The 25,151-nt window shown below is 48.4% G+C and overlaps 1 protein-coding gene across 1 annotated transcript in view; it reads left to right on the forward strand.

The window, feature by feature from the left end:
• Positions 1–15,624, forward strand: part of COP1 (COP1 E3 ubiquitin ligase) — a 123,641-nt gene extending 108,017 nt beyond the window's left edge. The window contains exons 19-20 of the mRNA XM_032696473.1: positions 12,597–12,641; positions 14,532–15,624. Of these exons, the coding sequence (XP_032552364.1) occupies positions 12,597–12,641; positions 14,532–14,549 (63 nt within the window). The 3' untranslated portion in view covers positions 14,550–15,624. The remainder of the gene's footprint in view (positions 1–12,596; positions 12,642–14,531) is intronic.
• The last annotated feature ends 9,527 nt before the right edge of the window (positions 15,625–25,151 follow it).

A 25,151-nucleotide genomic window follows, 5' to 3' on the forward strand; every position in this document is an offset into this window, starting at 1 on the left:
CAGAGATTCCAGCAGCTTTCAGTGTACAAACCAAGGATCCCTCTCTTCCCAAACAGCCTTGCAGACATGACCCAGCCACAGCCCAGTTCAGCCAACTCTTCCATACAGTTATAACAGACTTACAGAGCCAAGCCAGATCTAAACCCTTTCTTGGCCATAGCTGTAAGGAGGTGGTTCTGCTGGCTGGGGAGGATGCTCAGCTCTCCTGCCCCATCCTTACCTGTGCTTACCCTGTACCACAGAAATGTAAGACAGTAAACTTTTTTTAGCACAACCCTATGACTTGAATTCATGCAGGGAGAAGATTTAAGTATAGCTGCAATTTTACTTAGTTACTCCTCAAGAGAAAACTTGTGCTTGTGGCATGAAATGCAGTTTTGGATGGCAGCAGAACCTGCTGCCTGCAGGTGAAGGCTCTGGCAATTTTTCTCTCTGCTATTCCCGAGTTTGTCAACATCTCTGCTCCTTCATCATTTCCCTGTGTGCCCTGGCCAGTGAAAATATGTGCCCACTGCACTCGGGGCATTTTTGGAGCAGCATTTTGAGGAGACAAAGCTTCCTGTTTCCCAAGCCTAGAGAAGGCCACATGCTCTGGTACAGCTTGCCCAGCCTTGTCTGCATTGCGGGAGGCTTCAGGTACTTGATCCCGTTATAGCATTAGCTGAATTGGATGGTGCAGGAGAGCAGCAGGTTGTGAATTCCTTCAAGATTAATGGAAACTTTTGTTTTACCTTAATTAAACTTCCATTCCTTAAATCAAAGCCCTCTTTCCCGAAGAGGTGTACGTTATAAATTGCGTTGCTTATAGGTATAACTCCATGAAGCTCCTACGTTGCTAATGTTAATGTTTGTGCCTTGAGTTTTCTCTGCAAGAAACAATTTATCACTTCTTTTATCTCACCAGGTCCTGGTGATTTCACTTCTGTGGCGCACGTGCTGCATAGAAAATATAAGGAAAAAATACTTACATATATGTATTTATATAAACAGTGGCTTATGCAGCTACAAGCTGGGCCACCTTGCAGGTACCCTTCCCTTTTGTGTTCTTACACCAAGCAGATCGTGGCCCTTTGGGTGGGAGCAGCCTCCAGGGATGAGGTATTTTTGCTGTTCTGCTGTGTTTTGCTTCCCCTCCCCTTGCCCTGTTTGCCCCACAGATGTTATCCCCCACCCTCCCTGCCTGCAGCCTCAGCTTTGCATATGCTGTCATTCCCCCTCTCAGCCAGCACCCTCAGTGCTGACACTTAGACCCTGACTCCATTCCTGTTGCTGTTAAATGTACTGTTCTTGGCCTAAAGAGAAATGAAGGCTTTGATTTCCATGGCTGCCAGACTTCTGGCCCATCCAGTAACGCAATTAGAAGGCTTGCAGATGCAGTGAAACCATCATCCTTCTTTTCCAGCTGGCATAAGCAAAACATTTAGAAGAGTTAATGTGTTTATTGAGCACTCGAGTCCCCCTGCAACGTTATTCCGAGACCCACTAATGCAATGGTCAGGATTTTAACATATGTCCAGAACTTTCTAAGTTGGTTGATTTGAGATACTGTAATATCAGGGTTTGGCTTTGGTTTGGTGGTGGGATCCCACTTAAAAATGGTAGGGTACGTTCAAGGGATGTTATTACAGTTAAAGCATGGAAACTAAATGTCAGAATTCAGGTTGTACCTCTTTTGCATCTCTGTGTCAGGCCAGTCTTGGTAGTACCTTGGGAATAGTGTCTTTAAGAAAAGGGGAAAAAACCTGCACAACTGCATCAGGGAGGGAGGAGTGAGAATATGTGAGAGCAACAGCTCTCCATACCCCAAGGTCGGTGAAGAAGGAGGGGCTCCAGGTGCCAGAAAATCCTGTGCAGCCCGTGGTGAAGACCATGGTGAGGCAGCTGTGCCCCTGCAGCCCATGGAGGCCTGTGGGGAGCGGAGAGATCTACCTGCAGCCCATGGAGAGCCCCATGCCAGAGCAGGTAGATGCCCAAAAGAAGACTTGTGACCCTGTGGGAAGCCCACACTGGAGCAGACTCCTGACAGGGCTTGTGGACACAGGGAGGGAGGAGCCCACGCTAGAGCAGGTTTGCTGTCAGGACTTGTGATCCCATGGGGGACTGTCCTGTGGGAGAGACCTCATCATGGAGCAGGGGAAGAGTGTGAGGAGTCCTCCCCCTGAGAAGTGAGGGAGAGGCAGAGATGTGATGAACTGGCTGTGGCCCCCGTTCCTTGTCCCCCTCTGTTGCTGGTGGGAAGGAGGTAGAGAAAAATCAGGAGCGGAGTTGAGCCTGGGAAGAAGGGAGCGGCAGAGGGAAGGTGTTTTTAAGCTTTGGTTTTATTTCAACTCTGATTTGATTAGTCATAAATTAAATTTTCCCCAAGTTAAGCCTGTTTTGCCTGTGATGGTAACTGGGGAATAATCTCTCCCTGTCCTTATCTCAACTCCAAGCCTTTTCTCTCCCATGTTCAGTTGAGGAGGGACAGTGACAGAGCAGCTTTGTTGGGCACCTGGCCTCCATCCAGAGTCAACCCACCACATCAGGTGTTGCCCAAACAGACAGCTTTCTGCCCCAAATTGGTGACAGCCAACCATATAAAATAAACAGTAGCAGAGTATGAATCCATTATCAGTTTTAAATAAATTGATTTCTTCATTCCATCAGCCATTTTATGAGTTTCTATCAAAACGTTTCCTTCTTGCTGACCCAGCCAGCCCAGCTTGGCTCCCTCTGTCATTGCTGACATCTCCACTGATTAATCCATTCTCCTGTATTGATTGCCACCATCTCTGGTTGTTCTTCCACCTTTGCTTTGAGGGGACAGTGTCATGTGAAGGGTTAGGGAGGTTTTTTTCCCAGCCTGTCCCACTAGCACTGGCCAGTATGTGTCCCCACCAGTTACGTGGCTGCAAGACCTCTTTCTCCAGAGGTTAGTTTGTGAAATTCCCTAAGAGAATTTGGATTAGTTGTTGGAGCACCTGGGAGCTACCAGCTTTAAACCTCAGCAGTCTTTCTTGCCTGCTTTTTCTCTTCAACACCTCATTGTGAACATCTGGATTAACCTTGGGTAAATCTGAGTGTGTTGCCTCGGTTTCCCAACATGTCAAAGAAGGATAATACTTTGCTACCTCACCAGGGCATTTGCCACACTTAATTAATGTTGTAATGTGTCTTTGGTTCCTCTGATAAAACGTGCAGCGCGAATGCAAAGTTGTTTTTGCTGATTGGATTGTTAATTAAATGTGCGCATATAAGTGATTTATTGGCAGTAGAGAACTAAGACTTAATAATTTAAAATATTAACATCAAGGTGGTTGGGTCAATTTTAAGCCTGTATCATTCAGCTATTTAGAGTCTGAAACTAATGGCTCTGGGAGAGGAAGGGAAGCAGGAGCTGGGCCAGCTAATGGCTTATTTTGTGGCACTTCTATGTGGGGACTGATTTAATAACAGCATGTGAATTCTGCTGCCTGGCCCAGAGGAGCCACTGGCAGCATCAACAGTGTGCTGAGCTTCACAGAGCACAGGAGACGTGTCACCAGCACTGATCCCGCTTGGCCCAACTTGGAAACCATTTGTCAGCCCTCAGAGGAGCGTGCTCCAGTTCAGCAGAGCAGCTGAAGTGCAGTAGCAGCTCCTGTGTATCAGGAAAAAGCACGAAAGCAAGGATATCTGGGGCACGCGTGCGTCTGCGAGCTGCTGACGTGGATCACCTTCTCCTGTTGGGTGCTCCTGGCCCAGCAGCAGTTTGTTCCCAAAAAATAACATGGGGTTGCAGTCTCTAACCGTAAGGCTTTGCCTCCTTATGTCCTTCTGTCCTCTGGGGTTTATCTAGGCAGATGTTTCTGAGGTAGATGTGGGAATGAGCTGTAGCTGACAGCCCAGGCAGGGCCTGGAGGAACAGATGTGTCATCCTAGCTCAGTAATGCATTCTGGGATCTAGAAGGGAAGGCAGCCTGTGGGAGCAGATACACTTGCTTGATTGGATACTGGGACCAGAAAGTAAGATTAACCATCATCTCTTCCCTTTCTGACCCTAAGGAAGATGTGCACATTGGTGTTGGTGCCACCACATTGGAGGGTTGGAAAGGAAGTGCTTCTATAAGCAGGATTTGCAGATTGACAAGGGCAGGAAAAGATGGGAAGGTGTACATAGTGCTGTGGAAGAGGCAGTTGAAACTGGGTTTTGATGAGAAATGCCATGCAAGGGACAGTGATCTCACAAAATACAAAAGCCCTGAAGGATATGGGACAGATGGTCTGGGAAAGATGAAAGTGTACTTGCACAAACTAGGGAATTGCTGATTCAAGTGTGAAGCAGATTTGAAAAAAGGAACTGAGGAGTACTTGGTACAGTTGAGCTGGAGGAGAAATCACTGACTTGGCAAGAGGAGAAGGAAGAAGAATAGAGGAGGTAAGAGGAATGGGGGAAACACATCATGTGTGTGAAAGAGGCACAAGAGAACCATCTGAATATGAAGCAGGGCTTAAGCAGGCTGGAGTTTGCCCTTCACAGTAGGGCAAAGAATGTGTTGTAAATTAAATAAGCCCAAGGAGCTGGGATAGAATCACAGAACATCCTGAGTTGGAAGGAACCAACAAGTATCATAGAGTCCAGCTCCTGGCTCTGCACAGGACACCCCAATAATCCCACCACGTGCTGGAGAGCATTCTCCAAATGCTTCTTGAGCTCTTGTTAGGCTTGGGGCTGTGACCAGTTCCCTGGGGAACCTGTTCAGAACCGTACCACTCTCTGGGGGAAGAACCTTTCCTCTCAGAAGTTTCCCACCAGTGTCCATTCCTCCCCAGTGCAGCAGCTGGGAGCAGTGGTCCTGGCTGTGTTTTGGGACTGGGCTGTGTATCTCTCATGGAAGGCTGTGCTTGTAGGGTGGGTTGCTCGTCTGTCTAATTCAGGGTAGCTTGGACCGAAAAGGCTTTTCACATTCTACTGGTTTCTGTTCACAGCTCTGATCCCTGATGGTTTGCCATGGGACTGCACAAAATCAAAGTCCAGCTTTAGATCACATTTCTGAGTAATCTCATGCAGATTGGTGGTTGCTTCTCCAGATCACATACTCGCTTTCTGATACAGGTTTGGAAGAGAGACATAAGCACTAGCAGTATTAATGATAAGAGCCCGGGGCTTGGTTTTGCCACATACTGCACTGATGGGCAGGGCAGCCTGACCTTGGCTAGGGAGAGATTAAATACATCACCTCCAGCATGATGTAATGACTGACTGCAACAAACAATAGAAGAGAAAGGAGGGAAACATATTGACAGTAGGAATGCAGGTCTGGAGCTGTGCTGTTGTTAAGTGACCCACGGCATTCCATTATGTAGAATTGCCAAATGAGTATTTGGAAGTTTTAAGTATTAAGAGAATAGATCTTAAAAGCTGTTTTCGCTAAACTAATGCTTAGCCTTTCCTGTGGTTTGCAGTATTGATGTAAATGTGTTTCATGTTATGTATGCTTTTTGTAAGCTTATTGCAAGCTATATTTATGTACTGCTGCCACTTCCTTCAAGGCCTTGAGCATATTGTTTATGGGGAGCGTCTGAAATCCCAGGATTTATGACCTCAGGGAACAAGTAACTTTAGAGACCCTGTCACAGATAAATGGGCAGTGGAACTCAGTATTCCCACATGGAGAGGAGGAGAAGACTTGCCCTTTGGGGGTGGAGGGTTAATGCCAACATAATTTGCTTTTAACATGTGTCTCCCTACCTTGCCTGATGGGGAGTGTGCAACAGCTGTTAGAGCTGTGTACTTTGCCTTGCAGTAGGTGCAGAATAATAAGTGTCTAACGAGATTTTCTCATCTAGAATTCTAAATAAATTAGGCGCTCATCAAAACTAGTTTTGTTCCAGAATGACTAAATTACAGAGGCAGTTGCCTGTAACGTATCAGCAGTTCCTGGGGTGGGCTTTGCTGGCTGGCTCTCCTGCCTTTGCAGAGCTTTCTTTGCCCTCTTCACATCAGGCTCGTTGGCCTCTGTTTCCACCTTGAATTCAGTGTAGAAACAAGGAGATTGATGCCTGTGTGCAGCACTGTACGTGTGGGTACTTCTATTTCCTTCTAGCCCTGTCTTCAGTTGCCTTGTTGATCTTGTTTTCTTGAGAGCTACACGCTGAAATGAAAGGTCATGCTAAGAAAAAGGGATTTCTCACTTGGCTGAGAGATAGCTTACTCCTCATTTGAGTGTGTCATTGGAGCAAGGCTTGGACTGCTCTCCTCAGGGCACCCTTGTGCTGTGAGTACAGCACATCATCTTCCAGCTACACAGGATCGGCTTGGGCTGGGTTTGGTCTGAATAGGAGTATAAAAAATGCATTGTGTAAAATACAAAAATGAGAAGACTGTTTCAGGGAGCAGGGAAAAGGGACATATTCATGTATTGAATCACAACTAGAAAGCACCAGATGTGGAGGTGTCAGCAGACTTGATAAAAGAATCCCAGGTACAGAGGTAAAAGTCTGGAATTGCTGAAAAACAAGGGGAGGGATTCCAGGAGATGTTGAATTTCTACCTGTGCGCGTTTCCTAGCGAGACACACTTCATCTTGTGTGGAAGCTGCAAGCTCTCTCTGTGTGATGCAGGATGATGGAAACACTTAATTTGTTTGAAAGCTTTTTTCCCCTTTACAGTGTGCCCATGAATTCTGATGTGAGAAGAAACTATAGATGTCTGTATATGATTGTAGGCAAGTCTTCCTACAGAAAGCGAGTCAAAGGAGTGCCATCATCTGTAAATCTGTGGGTTAACCTGTTAAGAAAATATCTCTGCTGTGCTGGAGGGGTATAACTGTGTAGCATTTATGAACTTAAAACCCCAAAAGATTCTGTATTTGCAGCTGGATCTAGAAGGAAGCACAGGCAAAAAACCTTTTTCAGATACATTGAGTTGTTGCTTTTTTTCTGGGGCCCAGCTAAGCCTAAAGAGGCTTTATCTCTGTGTGTGCAAAGGAATTACCTTCAGAATGAGATAAAATACGGTTTCTAAGGATTAAAGACACGGTTTAGGCGTGCATGTTCTGTTCCAGGTTTAAAACCTGAAGAGTTGGGTGTTGGTGCTCCTGAAACATTTTGGAACAATATCTTTTGTATGTAAGACCTTGTTCTGTAAAGAAGTGCTTGGTTTAAAGTAATTAATTTCTGCTTGGGCCTGATGTTCAAAGTACAGATAATAAATATTCCTTTAAATTTGTTCAGAAGGGATTAATGTTAGGGTGAGCATGATGGCATAGAAAGTAAATTCTGGCTCACAGGGAGATAGAGGGTTGTGCACCACTTCAACCATCCCACTGTGCCCCCTTCATTGATAACAGTTGTATCACAAGAATGGGAAAAAAAAAAAAAAAAAAGAAAACAAAACTGGGCATGCAGCACATTGTCCTGCTGGGAAGGGATCTAATCTAGCAGTTCAGCTTTTCAAAAACCTCTTGATTTTTGTATGCTGGAGGTTCATTGTGTTTCCTAGGTTAGAATTTGTAATTTTCTTTCAAAAAACAAAAGCTGACTTGAGTCATACAACAACAACAAAAAAATAGTCAGGGATCAGGGGAATTAGAGTGAAAAGCCATTAGAATCTGCTAATTACTAGATGAAGAGCAGTCAAGCAGTGGTGGTCTGCTGGGGAACCGCTTTCACATATTTAGATGTACGAAAAGACTTTGTGCGTGGCTTCGATGGGAAGAGTTTTGGTTAAATACACCTCTGCAGCTCAGACCTAAACCCCAGCACCTGAGTAATAGTTGCCACCTTCAGTAAGAATAAGTAAACTTACTTAAACTAGGGGCTTTCTGTACAAACAGGACTCGATTTAGTTCAACTATATGCTTTTATTCTGCCTATAAATAACGGAAGGCAATGGCCACTTGAACACAAGCTTTCTCACCCAGGGTGTTTTCCCATGGTATCAACAACTTGGCTTAATTAGGTTCCAGCTCCTTGGAGTAAGTGTTCAGGGTTTGCTGGCAGCCAGTCTGTCTGCTTGAAAGAGAAGTGCTGACAAACCAGCCATTTGTTAGCCAAAACATCTGCTGGGGAGGGAAGGTGAGAAGTTGTTAATTTAAAATAAGATCTCTAAGAATCCTAACTGTGAATCTGTAGAACAAACCTAGCTGAAAATCCAGAAAACTCACGCGTACCTCAGTGTCAGCTGTGCTGGAAGTTTGAGGTGAATCTCCTTTATTTGTGCAGAAAAAGGAGGGTAACAAAGAAGCATGAACTTTATGGCCTGTAATTGTTTATAATATGATGAAAGTCCCAAATAAGGTTTTCAGTCCATTGCATGAAAAAGTGCACTTGGAGACACATCCTGCTTCACCATTAGCATCTTTATAATCCTAAGGAACAATCTCTTCAGCTTTTCCTTCAGTGTGAACTTCAGAATTCTACTTTAAGGATTGATATGTGTGGGATAACAGGAGGAATGGTCTCATAAAGGATTATATTAAGGGGGGAAAAAAAATTGTGAGTGATTTGTTCTCATCTTGCCTGTTTCGAGCCCTTTAGGGACAGGCTGTTTGGTGTCAGGAAGGGGGAAGACTAAAATACTCAGCTGTGATTTTGCACGAGCCCACTGCTGAGAGGGATGTATAACTCCTGGAGCACTGTGGCTGCAGCCAGGCATATTTACTGGTGAAGAGGGATGGCTAGAGATGAACCATGCAGGTACTGGGAGACCTTGCAGGCCACAGCTTGGCTAAAGGGTGTGTGCAGAGCTTTCCCCTGCTCCGTGGAGTTGGTCCCCTTGGATATCTCCACGGAGATGTGTATGTGGCTTTTAAGAGCTGTTCATCTGGGGTGGCATTCTAGTCCATCCTCCACCAAGTGGCTTCTTGCACAAAGATGTAAAGAAGGAGTGGAAGAGCTACAACCTCAGCTGTCTTTTACTGACGCACTGAAGCAGTTCCGACAACTTCCCAGTTGTTCAGCAGAGTTTCCTCAAGCCTCCCAAAACATCCAGAGCATTTCTGATTGTCTTAATGTTGGCCTCTCTTGCATGAATACCAGCAGTCAGCCAGACTTTCCTTCTCCTCCCTTCCTTCCCAAATTGCTTCCCCGGGGCCATCCAAATACAGGGCTCATCTAGGAGGGAAGGAAATCAATGTGCTTCAAAATCCAGCTGTCACCAGGTGAATAATTCTTCCAAATGATGAATGTAGCAGGTATCTCGTCTACTTAGGAAGGCCCTAAACTTGATTTTGTTTTTCTTTGCCATCCACAATGTGCTACAAAAATTTCTTTTTTTGGTGCAATCAGTGAAAGTCCCTTCAAATCCTAAGGGCGAATGCTCCAAAGTTCCTGTGGGTGGACCAGTCACGTTCATCCAGAAGAAACAGGGATCTGTCAGGTTCAGGACAGAGGTGCTTCTGTCTAGTCTGTCTTTGTACTTGGGAGTGATTTTTTTTTTAATTTTATTTTTTACCTAATGCTTACCTCCAGGTGGATACGTGTCCAGTCTGTGCAGTAACAGATCTGTGGTGGAGTCAAGTCCTTCCCGTGTCAAGGAACTGCCCTTCAGACTTTTATAATGCAGTAGAGAAAAAAAGTTGGTGTATGTAGGAAGTTTTTCATAGGTTGTAGCACAGAACTTCAGCCCTGTAGAATGTTAGAGCAGTCCTGGACCTTCACCCTGTATTAATCTTAACATGAATGCTGAGAGGCACCCACATTTGCCAATTAAATTGTTAAATTCCCGTGTAATGCCAAAAGACAAGAAGATGCATCCTTTTGATATCTCCAGAGCTTTTTTTCTATTGCCTTAGCAGGACCAGGACTCTTCAACTGTCCCCCATCAGTTTTATGGCTCTCGCTGGCTCGTTGAGGTGCCGCGTTATCTCCTCCCGGGGGACTCCCCCGGTCGCTCCTTATCTGCCGTGATGTGCAGAGCAGAGGTTTCCACATTTCAGCAGGTGACACAGTCAGTGGCTTTCCACTGGGGTGCAACAATACTTGAGATTAGCAGCCACACAGAACAAAATGCTGTTGCTTGCCAGGCAGTAAACTAAACCCTCATCTCTCGATTTCTGTTGTGTTGGTTCGTTTTTCTTCTGCAATCTTGGCAAAGGCAGCTGGTTCCTTCTGCCTCTCCTGTTAAGAATGGCTACAGGTTCAAACCACTCACAGGAGGAGATTCATGTGTAGAAGAGTCATTTCAATAACTGATTTCTTCAGAGCAGGACTGCTCAGCTGGGCTGGATCTACACATCCCCTTTGCCTCTGCATTGGGAATTGCTGGCTTCTGCAGGCAGCAGATTTGGGAGGGGTGAGGAAGGCCGGTCTTTCAACCTACTTGCCCTGCACAGGAACAACAAGTGGTTATGTTAGAGTAGAACATGCAGCCACAATGGCTGGTGAGACCCTGTTTTCATGCCTCAGAGATACAGATGCTCACAGTGTGGTTTAGGATCAGGCATTCTTCCAGCTGAGCAGTGATGGCAGTTTTCTTTTGAGGCCACAGTGACTCCATTCATACGTGTTCTGGCAAAAAAATTGGTTTAACGTGCTCACAGATATCATGAGTTACTAACCTACAGGTCTAAACAACTTCACAACTCCCTTAGGTGCTTAACATGTTGAGTATATTGACTGTTTTACAGGCGACACAAACGGAAGCGAATTGTTTCTTTGGAGGATTAAAAACAAGTTACTTAGCTGTGTTCCTGGAGAAGCCTTAACAAGCAAGTCACTGTTTGTTCGATGACAGATTTGGTGCTAATTTTGCTGCTGTCTGCTCCTGTTTGCATCTCATGGTTGTGGATGAAAGCAGCAGAGTGGTGATTAGCTCAGACCCTGCTGAAAGAAAACAACACCCAGTGGCTTCTGAAGAACAAGGGAGTGAGAGTATATTACCCTCTGGCATTTTTATTTTATTTAGCAGGTAAAACTGTTCATTGAACCAGAGTTCATTTACAGTGGCACCCCAGCAGACTGCAGCAGCAGGATGAATTACCAATCACTCACAGTGCAAACAGGAATCATTCAAACCCTGCATCATCTGTACTCAGGAGTTCAGGTCTCCTGCACTGCACACTAGATAGCTGCCTGTCCCTCTCCCTTGCCTGCAAAATCCTACTGGGCATCCCAGTCCCTGTTTTAGTCCCCCACTAACACTTTTATCTGAATTCCCCTCCGTGGGTTTTGATTTTAATGCTGTTAACCAGAAGCTGAGCAGTTCACTGGATTAGACTCTTTTACCCACCAAATTAATGGAAATTGGAGTATATGCTTCCTGTGAGGATATACTTTTTTTTCAGGAGCTCTCACTCGGAGGATCATTGGTGAGATAATATCAGGAGTCTTAACTAATCCTCTAATGATTGTACCAGGGTGAACAAATCTTATCTATATCAATTAGCCCAGTGGTCCACCACAAGGCCACTCTTACCTGATAAGTGGGTTTTTACACTGAAGGGGATTTTTCTCCCTTTGCCTGGAGGCTGGAGGCTGTGCAAAGTCGTGACTCAGCGCGTGGCCCTGCTGGGGCTGTGTGGAGCTGCCTTCCCGCTCCCTTCGGAGCCGGGCATATTCTAGTCACTGATTTTATTAAAAATGCATGCGTTAAGCGATGGGATAATTACAGCAACTTTGTCTGGGGATGGGGAGCAGCAGCAAGAGAAATTTATGCTGTGTCTGAGAGAAGATACGAGCTGTCTTGAGAGAAAGCGGTTCACGGCGGGCGCTTGGGTGGCTTACACTGCATCTACGGGTGCAGGGATGGCTGCAGGACACCATCTGGGAGCGGTGGTTCTCCCTCAGCACCTTCAGGGCTGTTCCCAGCACCCCAGTGCTCGTGTGCCTTAGGTTTGTTGGCACTGTGTCGTCCCTTTGGATTTCCCCCCGGCCGCGGGATTTAGGGTGGGGACGGCGCGTCCGCACTGCTGGTCGGTCACATGAGGAATGTGGTCTGGAGAGCAGAGCGAGCCTGCCTCTCCCCCCAGTTTTTGGCTGGGGGTTGCCTGACTGATGCAGCAGGCCATTAATTTGCAGTTAACCAGGATATCTCCAAATGCAACTCCAGCAATTGGCAGGAGGTAAATAAGATGCTGCCTCTGCTTAAAGCGGGGCTGGAGCCCTCTCTGTTTATCTTCCCTTCCAAACTGGGTGCATCTGCTATTGCTCTCTGATCTCTTCTCCTCTTTGTTTTATTTGTCTGAAACTTCTTGGATGAGGGAGAGGTTGCCTTGGCCTCGGAGCCAGAGAGGTTTTGTCATGGTGATTAGCTGGTTTAGTTGGGGCGCTGGAGACCTTTGTCCATGTGCTGCCAAAAGATGAAAATAACTATTATTATTATTAGCCCACTTCACAGGGAGGCTGCGAGGATTAATTCATGTTTGTAAATTGCTTTGGAGATTTAAAGCTCTGTACAAGCACTAAGGATTATTGCCTTCTAGTTCTTCAAGGTAGTATAACTTTTATAAAGACTTTTAGCCTCAAAAGCATCTTGAAAATAGGAAGAGTTAAATCCCTTTGAAATTAGATATACTTCTAATGTTTAAGATAAAAAATAACTGCTTCTTTTCTGCTGCTTCTTCCAAAAAAAAAAAGACCAAAAAAAAAAAAAGGCAATGGCAGGTTGTGATAGTGCCTCCTCTTTTTTTTTCCAGGAGTCCAATGTGCTGATTGCTGCTAACAGTCAGGGTACAATTAAGGTAAGTTATTTTATTCATCTCCCCTTTAAACACTTGAATCTGTTGATAGTAAAGAGCAAGGTCAGAGAAACCAGGCAGCCAGGAGAAACCATTAGAGGAGGTGATCCCAGCTGTGGAGGTTTGTAATTTAAATGATGTGTTTGCCTCTGGCACACAGTGGAGTGAGCAAAGAGTGCACCAGTAATGAAACCAGTTACAGTGAGGTGTGGAAGAGCTGCTGGTGTCCATCCAGCACCCACCACAGCTCCCTGGGGTCCTGGCAGCAGCATCTCTCTCAGCTCGTGCTGGTCCCTGTGGCAGCAGAGGCTGAGTGTTCGCTCACCACGTTAAGCAGAGCTCATCCTCTGGCTGCTGCAGGTGCAGTGGGGCTGAAAGCTTTGCTCCTGATGTGTAGCCAGCTGGAGCAGGGCTGGAATGAGCAGGGATGCTCCCTGTCTTTGCTTGCTCTGGTGCCCAGACGGGTGGTAACAGAGCAGCTGCCAGCTCAGGGCTCTGTGAAAGCAACAGCCTTGCCCCTGCACCGACACACCAGCGCTGTGCCAGGTTTGCAGCACTTGGATTGTCTCCTGAGTGTCTGTTCAGTGTATTTCCATCCATGAAATGTCAAGTGGTATGGAATAAAGACTGTCCTTCTTTATGTGTCTTAACAGCCAAGCAAAACCAGTACCCAAGCCAGTACCAAACTCAGGCCAAAAACAGAACCTTGTCCCAGATTCTACACAGCAGCACTGACCTCCACCATGCTTTGGAGACTTGGTGGTTATTGCCATAAGTTCATAGCCCGGAGCCACAGGCTGCAATTCTGTAGCTCATGATAAAGGGATTTACTTGCTGTCTGCAAAGTTACTCACTGCTTTGTCACTCATGAGGCTGAGGTCCTCATCCTGGTTGTCCCTTGCATCCCTGTTTCACTAGCAGCTCTCTGGAGCCAGACCAGAGTTGCTGGTCTGAACCATCCTGAAAAAAATTCACCAAAAAAAACCAGGAATGAGGAGAGACCCAAATGATCTGTGTTTGACTGTGTGTCAGGGTTTGGGTTTTTTCCCCCTTTTTAGGCCACGAGTGGCTGGGTTACTCCCGCTGTGCAGAATGTGATGATATAGCCTCTTTTTCATAGGGAATTTATTCACCTATCAGGTTTTGAAATTAGTTGGTGGTTAATTTGGTCCCTTCCTCCTTAGTAAAAAGGACAAAATGCACATACGCTTTTGATATTTTGAAGTGAATCCAGCAGCAAGATCAGTGATTAGAGAGGAGAGGTTTTGCTCATGCACTTTGCTTGTTAATGAGAAAAGGTGGACAGAGAAATGCACAAACAGCCAGAACTCTGGTATCTCCATTTGCCTGTGGCAGCACACAGTGGGATGGGCTGGGAAAGGCCTGGGTTTGCACAAACCCACACCAGTGTGGGGGCAGGTGCCATCCTGGACATTTCCCGTGAGCTCTGGAGCTTTCCCCAGTAAAGCCAAACCAGGTCCATACAGACCATGGCAGCCCCACAGACCCTCTTGTGCTGCCTCTAGGCCGTGCCTTCAGAGGCTGCTGCTCCATCCCAGCCTGGACAAGGGAAATGGGAGCACAGTGGGCTGGGAGGACAGAAGCTGATCTGCATTACGAGATTTCCAAGAGCCGTTTGATTGGGATGAGGGGAAGGAGGCAACTGTGGATGGTTTTGCTTCATGCCTAATTTATCATCACAGAAGCAGACATCAGAATTGGGATGCTTGCCAAGTGCTTATCCATTTGTGGGGTATTATTGCATGCTGGTGAATAAAGGGTAGGGGTGGAGACGGAAGGGTCAGTCCTGTCCTAGTGATCTATATGCTGATGTAGGAAATAACAAATGTCATAAATTCTTTTCTAAAATGTCTCATCTTCCCTACTAATCAGGTACTGGAGCTGGTATGAAGGGTTTTCTCTCAGGCATGAGGTACTTGGTTCTGCTGATATGCCTACAGTATTCATCTGGGATCCTCAGCGGGACAAGAAACCAAAACCACCTTGATGTTCCTCCCCAAAACCATCATGTTTGGGTTTTTTTCCATTTATGGACTTTCTAGGACATTTTGAAACACTGGAAACATCAGTGGACTGTCTGCCATCAACATTAACTCCACAGACTTTGCTGCTGCTGCTGGTGGTATGGTTGTCTAATTTTTACGATAGAAAAACAAATTCTTTTAAATAAAAACAAAAAGGAATAATAAATTTATTGAGCCACAAGCTGAAGCTGGAAGATTCTCTCTTGTTGCATATGGAACATATTTACTTGGGTAGGGAGCTTACAGGAGCACACAGGGCTGTCCTCAGTTGCACATCTCCAGTTAATTTCATCTGGACTGTTTTTCATCCCATTGGAAAAAGAAAGTCTCAAAGCCTTACCCGGACATGCAAGCAATTCACTTTGAGATCCCATCATGCTCCAGTTCTGTTGTTCCTTTGATTTATTATTTTTTTTTAGATGCATTAAATGTTGAAAAACATCACCCAGGTTGACACTCCTGGAGACTGAAGTCCTCTGGTCATCAAGAAGAGAAGGACACCTTCCCCTTCCTCCCTCTCCTTGTGCCCCTGCCTTGACCCAAAGGAGCAGCTCCAAAGGAGAGGTTTAAGTTGTGAGCCGCCTGCCACCAGCAACGTGCTGAGAGGAGGGGACACCCACAGTTCCTGGGACCTGGACTGACCTCACCAAGACATTGTGGGATGATGGTCTCCCTCCCACTGCCTGGCTGTGTTTGACTGTCTCAGCTAGAGGAGGAAGCTTCTAGATCCAGTTACCAAAGCCCTGCACCACTCAACCGCCCGTGGGGTCTGGTTGTGTTTGCCCCTCTCTGCACACCGTGGAAGCCAAGTGTTCTGAATGTTGTAATGAGAGAGGGGATGGAGTTGGTTTGTAATGTGTTTCAGAGCCATGATATAAGTAGCCTTATTTTTAATGGTCATGCATACACTTAATTGTACATAATAAACCATGATGCTGAGAGTGGTTGTTGCTTTGTTGGCAGGACAGTGGGGTGGGTGAGAAGGTGCAGACCGTCCTCAGGAGCAGCAGCCAGGCTGGGCTGTCAGGATTGCTGCCAGAACTTGTTACACTAGGAAGTGCAATTGGTGAGTCTAGTGTCTTTTCTCCCAGCTGTAGGTGGCAAAGGTGCAATACAGACAGTGATACCTGTGGGAAGCGTTTCGGTTTGCAAACAGAATCCCTCTCCCTTCCTTCACTGCATTCTGAGTCCCCTTGGAGGCTGGGATTGGCACAGGGACTTTGCTCTCCCTCTTGGCAAAGCACAGCCCTGCTGCAGCCTTGGGTACCCATCAAGGAGCCATAACAGGTCTTACATCCTCCAGGTGTTGAAATGATGATTCTGATCTCCCCAGGAGCATTTTGTGGTCTTCTCCCACCCTTTGGTCACAGAGCAGGGAAGAAAAGCAAGGATGGTCTTGAGGATATATGAACAAAGAAGCAGGAATTAAGCCTTGTGGCAGAACTGGGGACAGATCCTGTCCTGGTTCAATGCTTTGCCTGTTTCTAGCATGACCGTATATGCTCCTTCAAAGCTAGAAGGATGTGGGACACACCCAAAATTGCTGGTGGCTTCTGGAGAGTCCTTGTCAGTGGGGAGAAAAGTGATGCTCACCTTCAAGGGAGGGGTGGATGGCCCTCAGCTGCTGTGTGCTGGCTTGTTTCATGATTTCTGCAGTGTCAGAGGGGCAAGAGTGAGAGAGAAGGAAAGGAGAGCGAAGAGAGCAGACTAGCTTGTGTCCTGCTCGGAAGTGCTACCTGCAGGTCTCTGTTGTATGAGTCACCCGAGTCACTGTGGCAGAAGAAAACGAAATTGGTTTCCTTCTGCCTGATGGCAGCTGTCTGATGCATCCACTGAGCACTAGCTTGATTTCCATTTTGCTGCATTTTAAAGAGGATTTGGTGTGGAGTGACGGTGTGGGCTGTGCAGAGCATCCTTCCCATCCAGCCCCCTCCAAAGGCGGGGCCAGTTCGATGATCCCTTGCCATTGCTCTTTCCTGCCTCCCCCGGTTTCAGGTGTGGGTTTTCTCCAGCCTCTGCCTTGTTTATCAATGCCTACTAATTTATGTTACAAGCTGCCGGGGCTGCTGTTGTACCCCAGCTTGTGCCACGCAGCTGCTGTTGGCGTGACCTCAATCCTCCTCTCCCCCCCACTCAAAGATCCCTCTCTATTTAAATTGAAATCACTCCGACGAAGCCGAGATCTTAAAACAGAAGAAAAAAAGCAGCTGTTTTGAATGCTGTAAGGTTACTCCCTGAATTAACAGGGAGAGCTGTTTAACATCGGCTGCCTTCTTTTTTCAGTTGTCATTCTGTTTCAATCAAGATAAAATGCAAATTTGGTGTCTGGCCCTAATAGAAACACAGCAAGTTCATAAACACAAGTTGATGGCATTTTTTGTCTTCGTCCCTTTGTCACAAGAGGAAACGCTCCTTATTTTAATCCCTTTAATTTCTTCCTTCCTTCAGGTAACTCTTCACAGTTGACATATTAAGTCGCATATAATTACTACTGTAATTTTGTTGGGTTTTTTTAAACAGCATGTGGTCATTTTTTTTTTTTTTTTTTAATTATTCGCCTCTTCAACAAATGGGGTCCCTCTCAGGTTTTCAGGCTTTTTAGATGATTGAGTTTGGGAGGGATCTCCAGAGGTCTTTGGTCCAACCCCATGCCCAGGGCAGGGCTTACTGAGAGTTGGATGAGGTTGCTCCAGGCCCTGGAGATGTTCACAACTCAGCTGAGCAAGAACCGGGATTTCCTAAGTCCCTCTGGAAAACCTGTTCCGGTGCTTAACCGCTCTCCTTGTGAAAATTAATTGCAGATGGTGGGCACTTAAATCTTTATTCTCACTTTCTTCTTCTGAAAGAGCAGGGTTACAAAGCCTTGGCTGGAAGCTGCCCCAGAACGGTTTTGCCTCCAGTGCTCACGTCCCTGCGAAGAGGTGTGGGTGAGTCGGAATTTAAAACTCTGCCTGGCCAACCAGCCTCTTTAATTAATTTTAAGGCATTTAATAGAAGAGTGGGAGAATATGCCTCAGTGCTAAAAAGAAGCCTGGTGCTGGAGGGAATCAAAAATGATGGTCAAGGGGAAATTTAAATTATTATCAATATGTCAGGGGCTCTTCAGCAGCGAGTGTGGCCAGCTGCTAATGCCAGCATTCAACCCCGGTGCTGGAGCCTTGTTTGTTTAGGGTAATTTGTTTGACTATGGAAGGTCATAATGACATCAGCAGATAATTGGGAAAGCAAATCTAACTCGTCCCTTGCTCCAAAGTCCTCTTCCCTTTCTCACTGCTTTACTGGGGGCCAGAAATACCCAGCAGGGACCTGCAGCGGTCCAGGGGTGAAGTAGAACGTTCACTGTGAGGTTTGCCTTGAAGAAATCATTCTGTGTGTTGGCAGTGGTGTTAACCCCGGCATCCTGGTGGGCATCCAGACATGGTGCTTGCCTCCTGCCTCCTGCCAGCCCTCACCACTGCCAGCAAAGATTTTTCCTTGAGGCCAAACACGTGGGGATGTTTCTCGCGTGATCTCCAAGAGGGATTTTTCTTCCCCTCGGCAGCGTGGAGACCCCGTGCTGTGCTTGGCCCTGGGTGTAATGCTCTCACAGAGACCCCACAGGAGATTGGGAACTGTCACCTGCTTTAGATGTTGAGGAGACAAGGGGTTTGGCTGGTGGGAAGGTGTGCTTGAGACCACAGGGATCCATGAATTACAGCAGCATCTGTGGCATACATCTGAGCCCACATCTGTCTCCTGGAGAGGCACCTGTAGCCCTACAGTAGTCCCCACAGCCTTCTGGTAACCATTATCACATGGTTTGCTTTGATTTTTACTTTACTGTGTGTTAACCAGCCATTTGAGGTGAGTAGGTCTTGCCAAAAAATTGTTTTAAAACTCTCCATCTTAACTCACGCACCTTAAATCTGGCGCTGGCTGATGGCTGGCCGTCATTACTCAGCTGAGGCAGGACAAAAACATTGAGCAGCAGGGAAAATTTCTTGTGAGGGGAAGAAAAGTGAGATTTTTCACCTCTCTTAGAAATAAAGGAGAAAGAAAACTAAGTATGAACTTGCCTCGACCAGTCTGCAGTGCAAGGGGAGAGGGTGGTTCCAGCTCTTCCAGGACTGCAGCATCTCCCAGGGCTCCCTGCTTCATGAACCCTCAGGTGAAGGAGGGCTCCACACACCCATCACAACCTCTTTAATCTGCCTGGAATAGCCAGTGTGCACATGTGCCTGCTACCATCAGTGGGCTGTGGTGGAAAACAGCTCAGCGGGGAGTGAGGGGGAAAAAAACAATCTCACTGTCACAGCTGTTTGCCCAAAGCCTCTGATCCATGCAGAGGGAGACAGGTTAGTTTTATTCCTCTCTCAGTTTTGCCTTCCCTTGCTGGTGGTGTCTGCCCAGGCTGTTCAGGGAGTTGTATTAACCTCAGTGCTCTTGTTTGAGTCCCAGATTTTTGGGGTGGAGATTTGCAGGGGTAGCAGAGGAGGTGTGAGCTCCAGGAGCTCATGTCTCTAACACCATCATCCTCCCTGAAATGCCTCCAGTGTCTCCACCCCTCTGAGGGCTGGGGAGGACACTGTCTCTTAGCCTCATAAGGTCCTTTCAGGCAGCCAAGGAAAATAATTTGGAGATTTTCAGAAAAAAAACCAAAGGTAAAGGCACCTTAGTAGGTGTGAGTAATAACATGTGACAGCTGAAACCGAGCCAGCAGCGCGAGCTCCCAAACCCGTGAGCCCTGATGTGCCCTTGCTGCCCCAGGAGCTTTTAATTCATAAATTAGAAGTGTTCGTTTAAAAGTTACCTCATCATAACCCCCTCGACATCAGGAGCTTCCCAGAGGGGGCTGACAAACACCCTGGGGCTGCAGGGAGCCACGAGCACAGTGCTGGGCTCTGATGGACCGAGCTGTGGAGGTGTGAGGGCACTGGGCCATCCCGTGTGTCCCCTTCTCTGGGACCTGCTGTGAGGACAGTGGAGGATGACCAACCTGTGCTGCAGGTAAGGTCCCATCCCACCACCTGTCTCTCCGCTCTGAGATGTGTGGGGTTGGGAAGGGAAAACACTCAGCAGCTCTGATTTTGTCCTCGGGGGCCTTATTTAAACAACAAGTTTGTCTTGATTACGGTGCTTAATCTGACTTGTCAAAATCCCCATAAAACAATTTAGGTGTTTAAACAGGGAAAACACACTCCTCTCATCCTCCTAGATCTGAGCAGGAGCTGGTCTGAACACCAGCCCAGCTGCTCCTGTCCCCTTACCAGTGCCCTGGGTCAGAGGCACGTGCTGGGTGCGCTGCCTCTGGGGACAAAACCCTCAACACCCACCCAGTGCCAGGGCTCAGCTACCCATAAAATATTCTAGAGAGAGTCCATTTTCTTTGTTTAATTGTTACGAAAACAATTATTAAGAGCCAGCGGCTCTTTCCCGGCCCGGTGGCAACTGAAAAACATCCCGAAGCCGGCATTGATCTGTGGAGTGCAGAGCAAGCCGTGACTTATGGGGCAGGGGGTGTCGGGGGGAAAGCAAAGCGGGGCTGACCCCTCAAAGCCAGCAGAGCATCACGCTCGAGCAGGCGCAGACGGGGGCTGGGCTGGGGTGAAATGGGCCAAAGCCCATCAGACCGCGATGGCTCAGCCCCGGGGAGGGCGGGCGGGGGGCCGGGAGTCCCGGGGAAGGTCGGGGTGCAGCCACTGCTCCCAGCTCTGCAGGGAGGAGGAGGAGGAGGAGGAGGAGGAGGAGAGCTGATTGCCCGGCTCTTTAAATGGGCTGAGAAATGGTGGCTTTACATTGTTTGGCAAAGGGCAGGGGGCTGGGAAGTGTTGCAGCACCATGTCTATTTTGTGAGGTCTCAAGGAGCAGCTTATGTCTGGTGTTAGAGGAGAAGACATCCCTGCATGTCCCAGCTCAGCCAGAGCAAGAGGAGGAGAGGGACAGTATCGATTACAACCTGTGGCCCCCCCTCTTCTCCTGTTCAGTTTTTTTCCCTTAGAAGATTAATGGGAACTCTTTGTCTTCCAACATGACTGTACCTTATGAATTCTCTGTCTCACCCTCATCCTTTAAATTATCCACATAATAAAATATGTATTCAGTGATTTCAGGTCATAATTTGATCTGCTTAGGGAAGAAAAGGAATGATAGAGAAGGGTTGCCTGGCATGCTCAGCTCTCCTCCATTTATCTTTATTTATCATCTTTTATCCCTAACAACCTGTATGTAGCCAAGTGATGGAAATTCCAGTACCTGTGTGCTGGCTCCTTGTAGGACAAGTGCCCCACTAGAGCCCACAGCTTGGCAGGACCTGCCTGAGCTGCTACTTCTGGGCTCAGTTTTATTCAGCTGTAAAATGGGCATGAATTTGCCTGCATGCAAACCCCACATATGTGGTGGTTCCTGCAGGAAAGTGGCTCTGCAGAGATAAAGCTGGGGGGCACATGGAGCACCCCGGGATGTGCCCAACCTGCTGTCAAAGGCAGGACGGCACAGCCTTATCCTAAGGCAGAGAGGTGGGGTTAAGGTTCCTTCCTTCGTGCAGCTGCTGTACAGCACTGGAGCTGCCAGGGTTTCATTTTAATACCAGATTTTAGGTCTGAACATAGGGTTTAATTATTTCACTACACTCCTGTGACATCTAAAAAGCCTCGTGCATGGCAATAGCTTCACTTCAGAAAAACCCAGGAACCTGTGATGTCCTGATGTCGCTGAGGGATGCAGCAATTCCCACTGGAGCTGGGAAGCTGCTTTCGCCCCGTGGGGGTGGGAGGGAGAGGAGGAAGGAGAGGGAGCCCAGCACATGGGACACCCCCAGTGTGGTGTGTGCCAGGCACAGGGCACCCCCAAGGCTCTCACGTGGAGGAGTAGGAGACAATTTGGCAGGGGGGGAGGGAGGGGGTTTGGCCTCTTCTGCCAAGGAGACCCTCCCTTCTCGGCTGCGCTGAATGAGTGATTGTGCCAAGAGCACACGACACTTGTTTGCAATAAGAGTCAGGATTTAAAATCCTTGCACTTAGGCTGGTCCTTAGAGTGATGAACCCTGGCTGCCTCTTTTCCCCGGGGCTGTCTCTGTAGCTGTGTGTCCGTCTGTGAGCCTGCAGAGCCCCTCCTGACGGGATGCAAAGCCCCGGGTTTCAGTGGAACGGGCTGCGGGGGTCAGCGCTGCCGCCTGGGAGGCAGGGATTTGGGGCAAAGCTTCCGAAAGGAAGTCTTAGGGAGCTCCAGCACCACACACGCTCCGAGCCCCCAGAGGCTGTTTGCCTCTCGCCTGTGCTTTTAAGGGCTATTTGTTCCGGCAGCAGAGATGCTCCGCGTGGCTGGCACTGCTGAGGGATGGGAAAGGAAGGGCTCCTCACGGGGATGACGCTTTAATGATGATGAAGTGTTACCATCGGCGTTGCTTACCCCGGGCAGGTGGAGAGAGGGAGAAAAGCCAAATCGTTGTCACCTGCGCAGGGAAGGGAGACGGCCCCGGGCATTCCTGAGCAGCAAAGGGTGGCCTTGCTGCTGCACCTTCTGCTGTGAGCAGTGGGACAGAGCGGGAGAAACAATGTGAAGGCAATGCCCCAAAGCACCCCGTGCGATTTACAAAGCTGGGAACTGTTGTGCTTTGCCAGGGTGCCAGTCTGGGCTTGGATAAACCCTGTCTTTGGCTGCCCCTGGGAGCCGGGAGAGATTTCCAGCCTGCTTTGCACACCGAAGAGGTCGAGTTGTGTTTTGCCAGAGGGAGGAGCTGCTCTATGCCAAAGACAGCTCTCAATCTCTGCCTGCCCAAATTCCCTGCTCCTGCCTGCAGCCTGTCCCCCGGGGCAGGACTGTGTCCCTGTCCTGCAGCTGCCACTAGTTGCTTTCCAAGTTTTCAACATGTTTTGAGGCTGCAGGGCGACAACCTCCTGGCAAACCCCCCTGTCACTGGGACAGTGTGCTGCCCCAGAGCTCTGCCAGCCTGGCCCCGGTGCCTCCCACGGGGTATGAGCTCCAAGAGGGACCCCTGGAGGAGCCCCTGCAGGGTGGCACCTCTCCTTGCTGTCTCCCTGTGGCCCATGGTCTGGCCAGCAGCTGTCTCAAACTGGATGGAGAGGAATTCAGGGATGGGTCAGAGCAAAGTGACTCATCCACCTGTAAATCAGGGTGAAACAAAGACTGTGGCTTCTTCCACGGCAGCCATACCTCCATCTGAAGTGCTTCACTGGCTTTAGGGGCTGTTGCTGCACAGAGATGCAGCTGATGCTCGGAAGGAGCAGAGAAATTGCTGCCAGCAGCACCCTGAAACCCAATGACGGGGCATGGCTTTGCACCCACCTCCCCCAGCAGGAGTGACTAACCTTGGCACTGCTCCACGGGAAATGGTCTTCTCCTGGGGCTTTCCCAGGGATGCTCAGGGAGGGGCTGGGGGTGGAAAAGGGTCGCCAGTATTTAATGCCTGGAGCTGCCACATCCTCTGTGCCTCTCACAAGGAGTGGTGTGTCTCCCTGCTCTCAGCAGCAAAACTGTGTCCATCCTTAAAATGCAAAATTAAGGAAACCATTTGGTTTCTTAAGTGCCCCAGTGATCCCTAAGCACAGGTTTATTGGGTGTTTTCTGAAAAGTCTCCTCTCCCAATGAGTGTTGCATATACAGGCATGTTGGTTTAACCCACCTGCTGCACGAGTTGGACTTGCTGATGCTGTACTATAATATTGATATTTATTATTCACATATAAAACACTAGACACTGTTTCATCATTAAAAGACAAACCTCCCCTGGCTTCACTGCAAGGCTGTTTGCTTCTCCCCAGCAAGGTCAAAGATGGAAACACCCCCTCATGGCAGCACAGATTGTAGCTGCCAGCACATCTCCCACCTGAGTTCATCCCCATTTCCCACTGCTGGAGCATCTCCAGATCTTTCTTCAAACCCTGCACTAAGGGAGTTCTTTGCAGTGGGCTGTGGACAGGCTTTCCCTGCCCCTCACCAGGAGGACTGAAGCCTTGGTGCTACCTTGGGCTGCTTTGCCATAAAGCTCATATCGATTTTGTGGGGCTGTTTTTTGGCACCACTGCCATTCTCCACACCCCTGCCAGTGATCACCTTCAGTCAGCCATTGTGTGATAGCAGATAATTTCGAGGCTGTGTTTGGAGGATTTATTGCTTTCTTGATTATAGTCAAACCTTTTTAATATCACTTCTGGTTTACAGTGTGCTGCTCCCTCTTATTATCCTCTGACATGTAGCCCTGTGTGTGCTGCAAGTTCCTGCTGTCAGCCCCCCATGGCCCTGAGGATACCTGGGGTTCTGAGCATCCCCCAGGGCCCCCAGCATCCCATCCATGGCCCTGGGAATGTCCCCAGGGCCCTGAGAATCTACACCATGTCCCCAGACACCCACACTAGGACCTCAAGAATCCACCCAGGGCCCTAAGAACTCCCACTCCACGGCCCCGAGCATCCACCCCAGGATCTCAAGAACCCCCCCCCCCCCCCCATGGTGCTGAGCATTCACCCTGGGTCCCCAAATATCTCCTCACAGCCTCGAGCATCCCCACCATGGGGGTGCAGTGCCTGGGATGCTCCCCTGCCCAGGATGAGTCCCGAGGGCCGGAGACCTCTCCAGGGCTAGTCCTGGGGTGCCCGTGTGGGGGAAGGCAGTGCCTGCCCTTGGCTGTAATTGAATAGATGGAATCAGGGCGGATCAACATCTAATTCCTCGCCTGGGTGAATGGAGACATATGTTTAATTTTCTAGTAATTCGGGCTGGGAGCTCACGGAAGGATCAGCGGCTGGCAGGAGCGTCTCCGCTCCCCCGCACGTAGCTCCGCCTGAGAGCTCCTCCCCGGGGCTGCCGTCCCAGCGGCGCTGGGGGGAGAAGGAAGAGGAGCCCATTTCCCAAACTTTTTCTGCAGAATTCCCATCGGCCACACACCCCTGGGAATGGTAAGGATTCCTCGAAGCCCAGGGCACCGACTGCGTCTCCATCCAGGTTTTTTTGAGGGCTGTGCTGGGAGAGGAGCGGCAGGAGGGGAGGGATGGAAACAGCGGCGGCTCACAGCTGGGCATCCCCAAATGGGACTGAACAGGGAAGGGATCCTGGGGCTTTCAGGCCAGTCCAGAAGGCCTCATTCACTGGAGAGTGCTTTTCCCCATTACTGCAGGGATGGCCCCTGTGGCGTCCCTGAGGCTCAGTTCCCACTGGCATCAACAAGGCAGGCTTGGGAAGCATGAGAGTGCCTGTGCTACGTGGGTGGTTGTGGCCCGAGTCCCAAAGAGCTGGAAACAGCACAGGCAAAACAGAGGGGGAAAAGGGATTGAAATGAGCAAGGGAAAGACTTTTTCTAAACTTAGGTCTCTACTTCTTCCCAGCACAGCCCCCAGGGACCTCTCAGACCATCCATGCCTTATGCAAGCCACATGCATCCCTCCAGAGGAATCCCTTGGAAAACTTCTTGTGTTGGTTACAAAACAAGTGAGTTCCCATTTTGGGGGGTGTTATTTTGCTCTGAAGTACATTT

This window comes from Chiroxiphia lanceolata, chromosome 9, assembly GCF_009829145.1.
Source record: "Chiroxiphia lanceolata isolate bChiLan1 chromosome 9, bChiLan1.pri, whole genome shotgun sequence".
Lineage (NCBI taxonomy): Eukaryota > Metazoa > Chordata > Aves > Passeriformes > Pipridae > Chiroxiphia > Chiroxiphia lanceolata.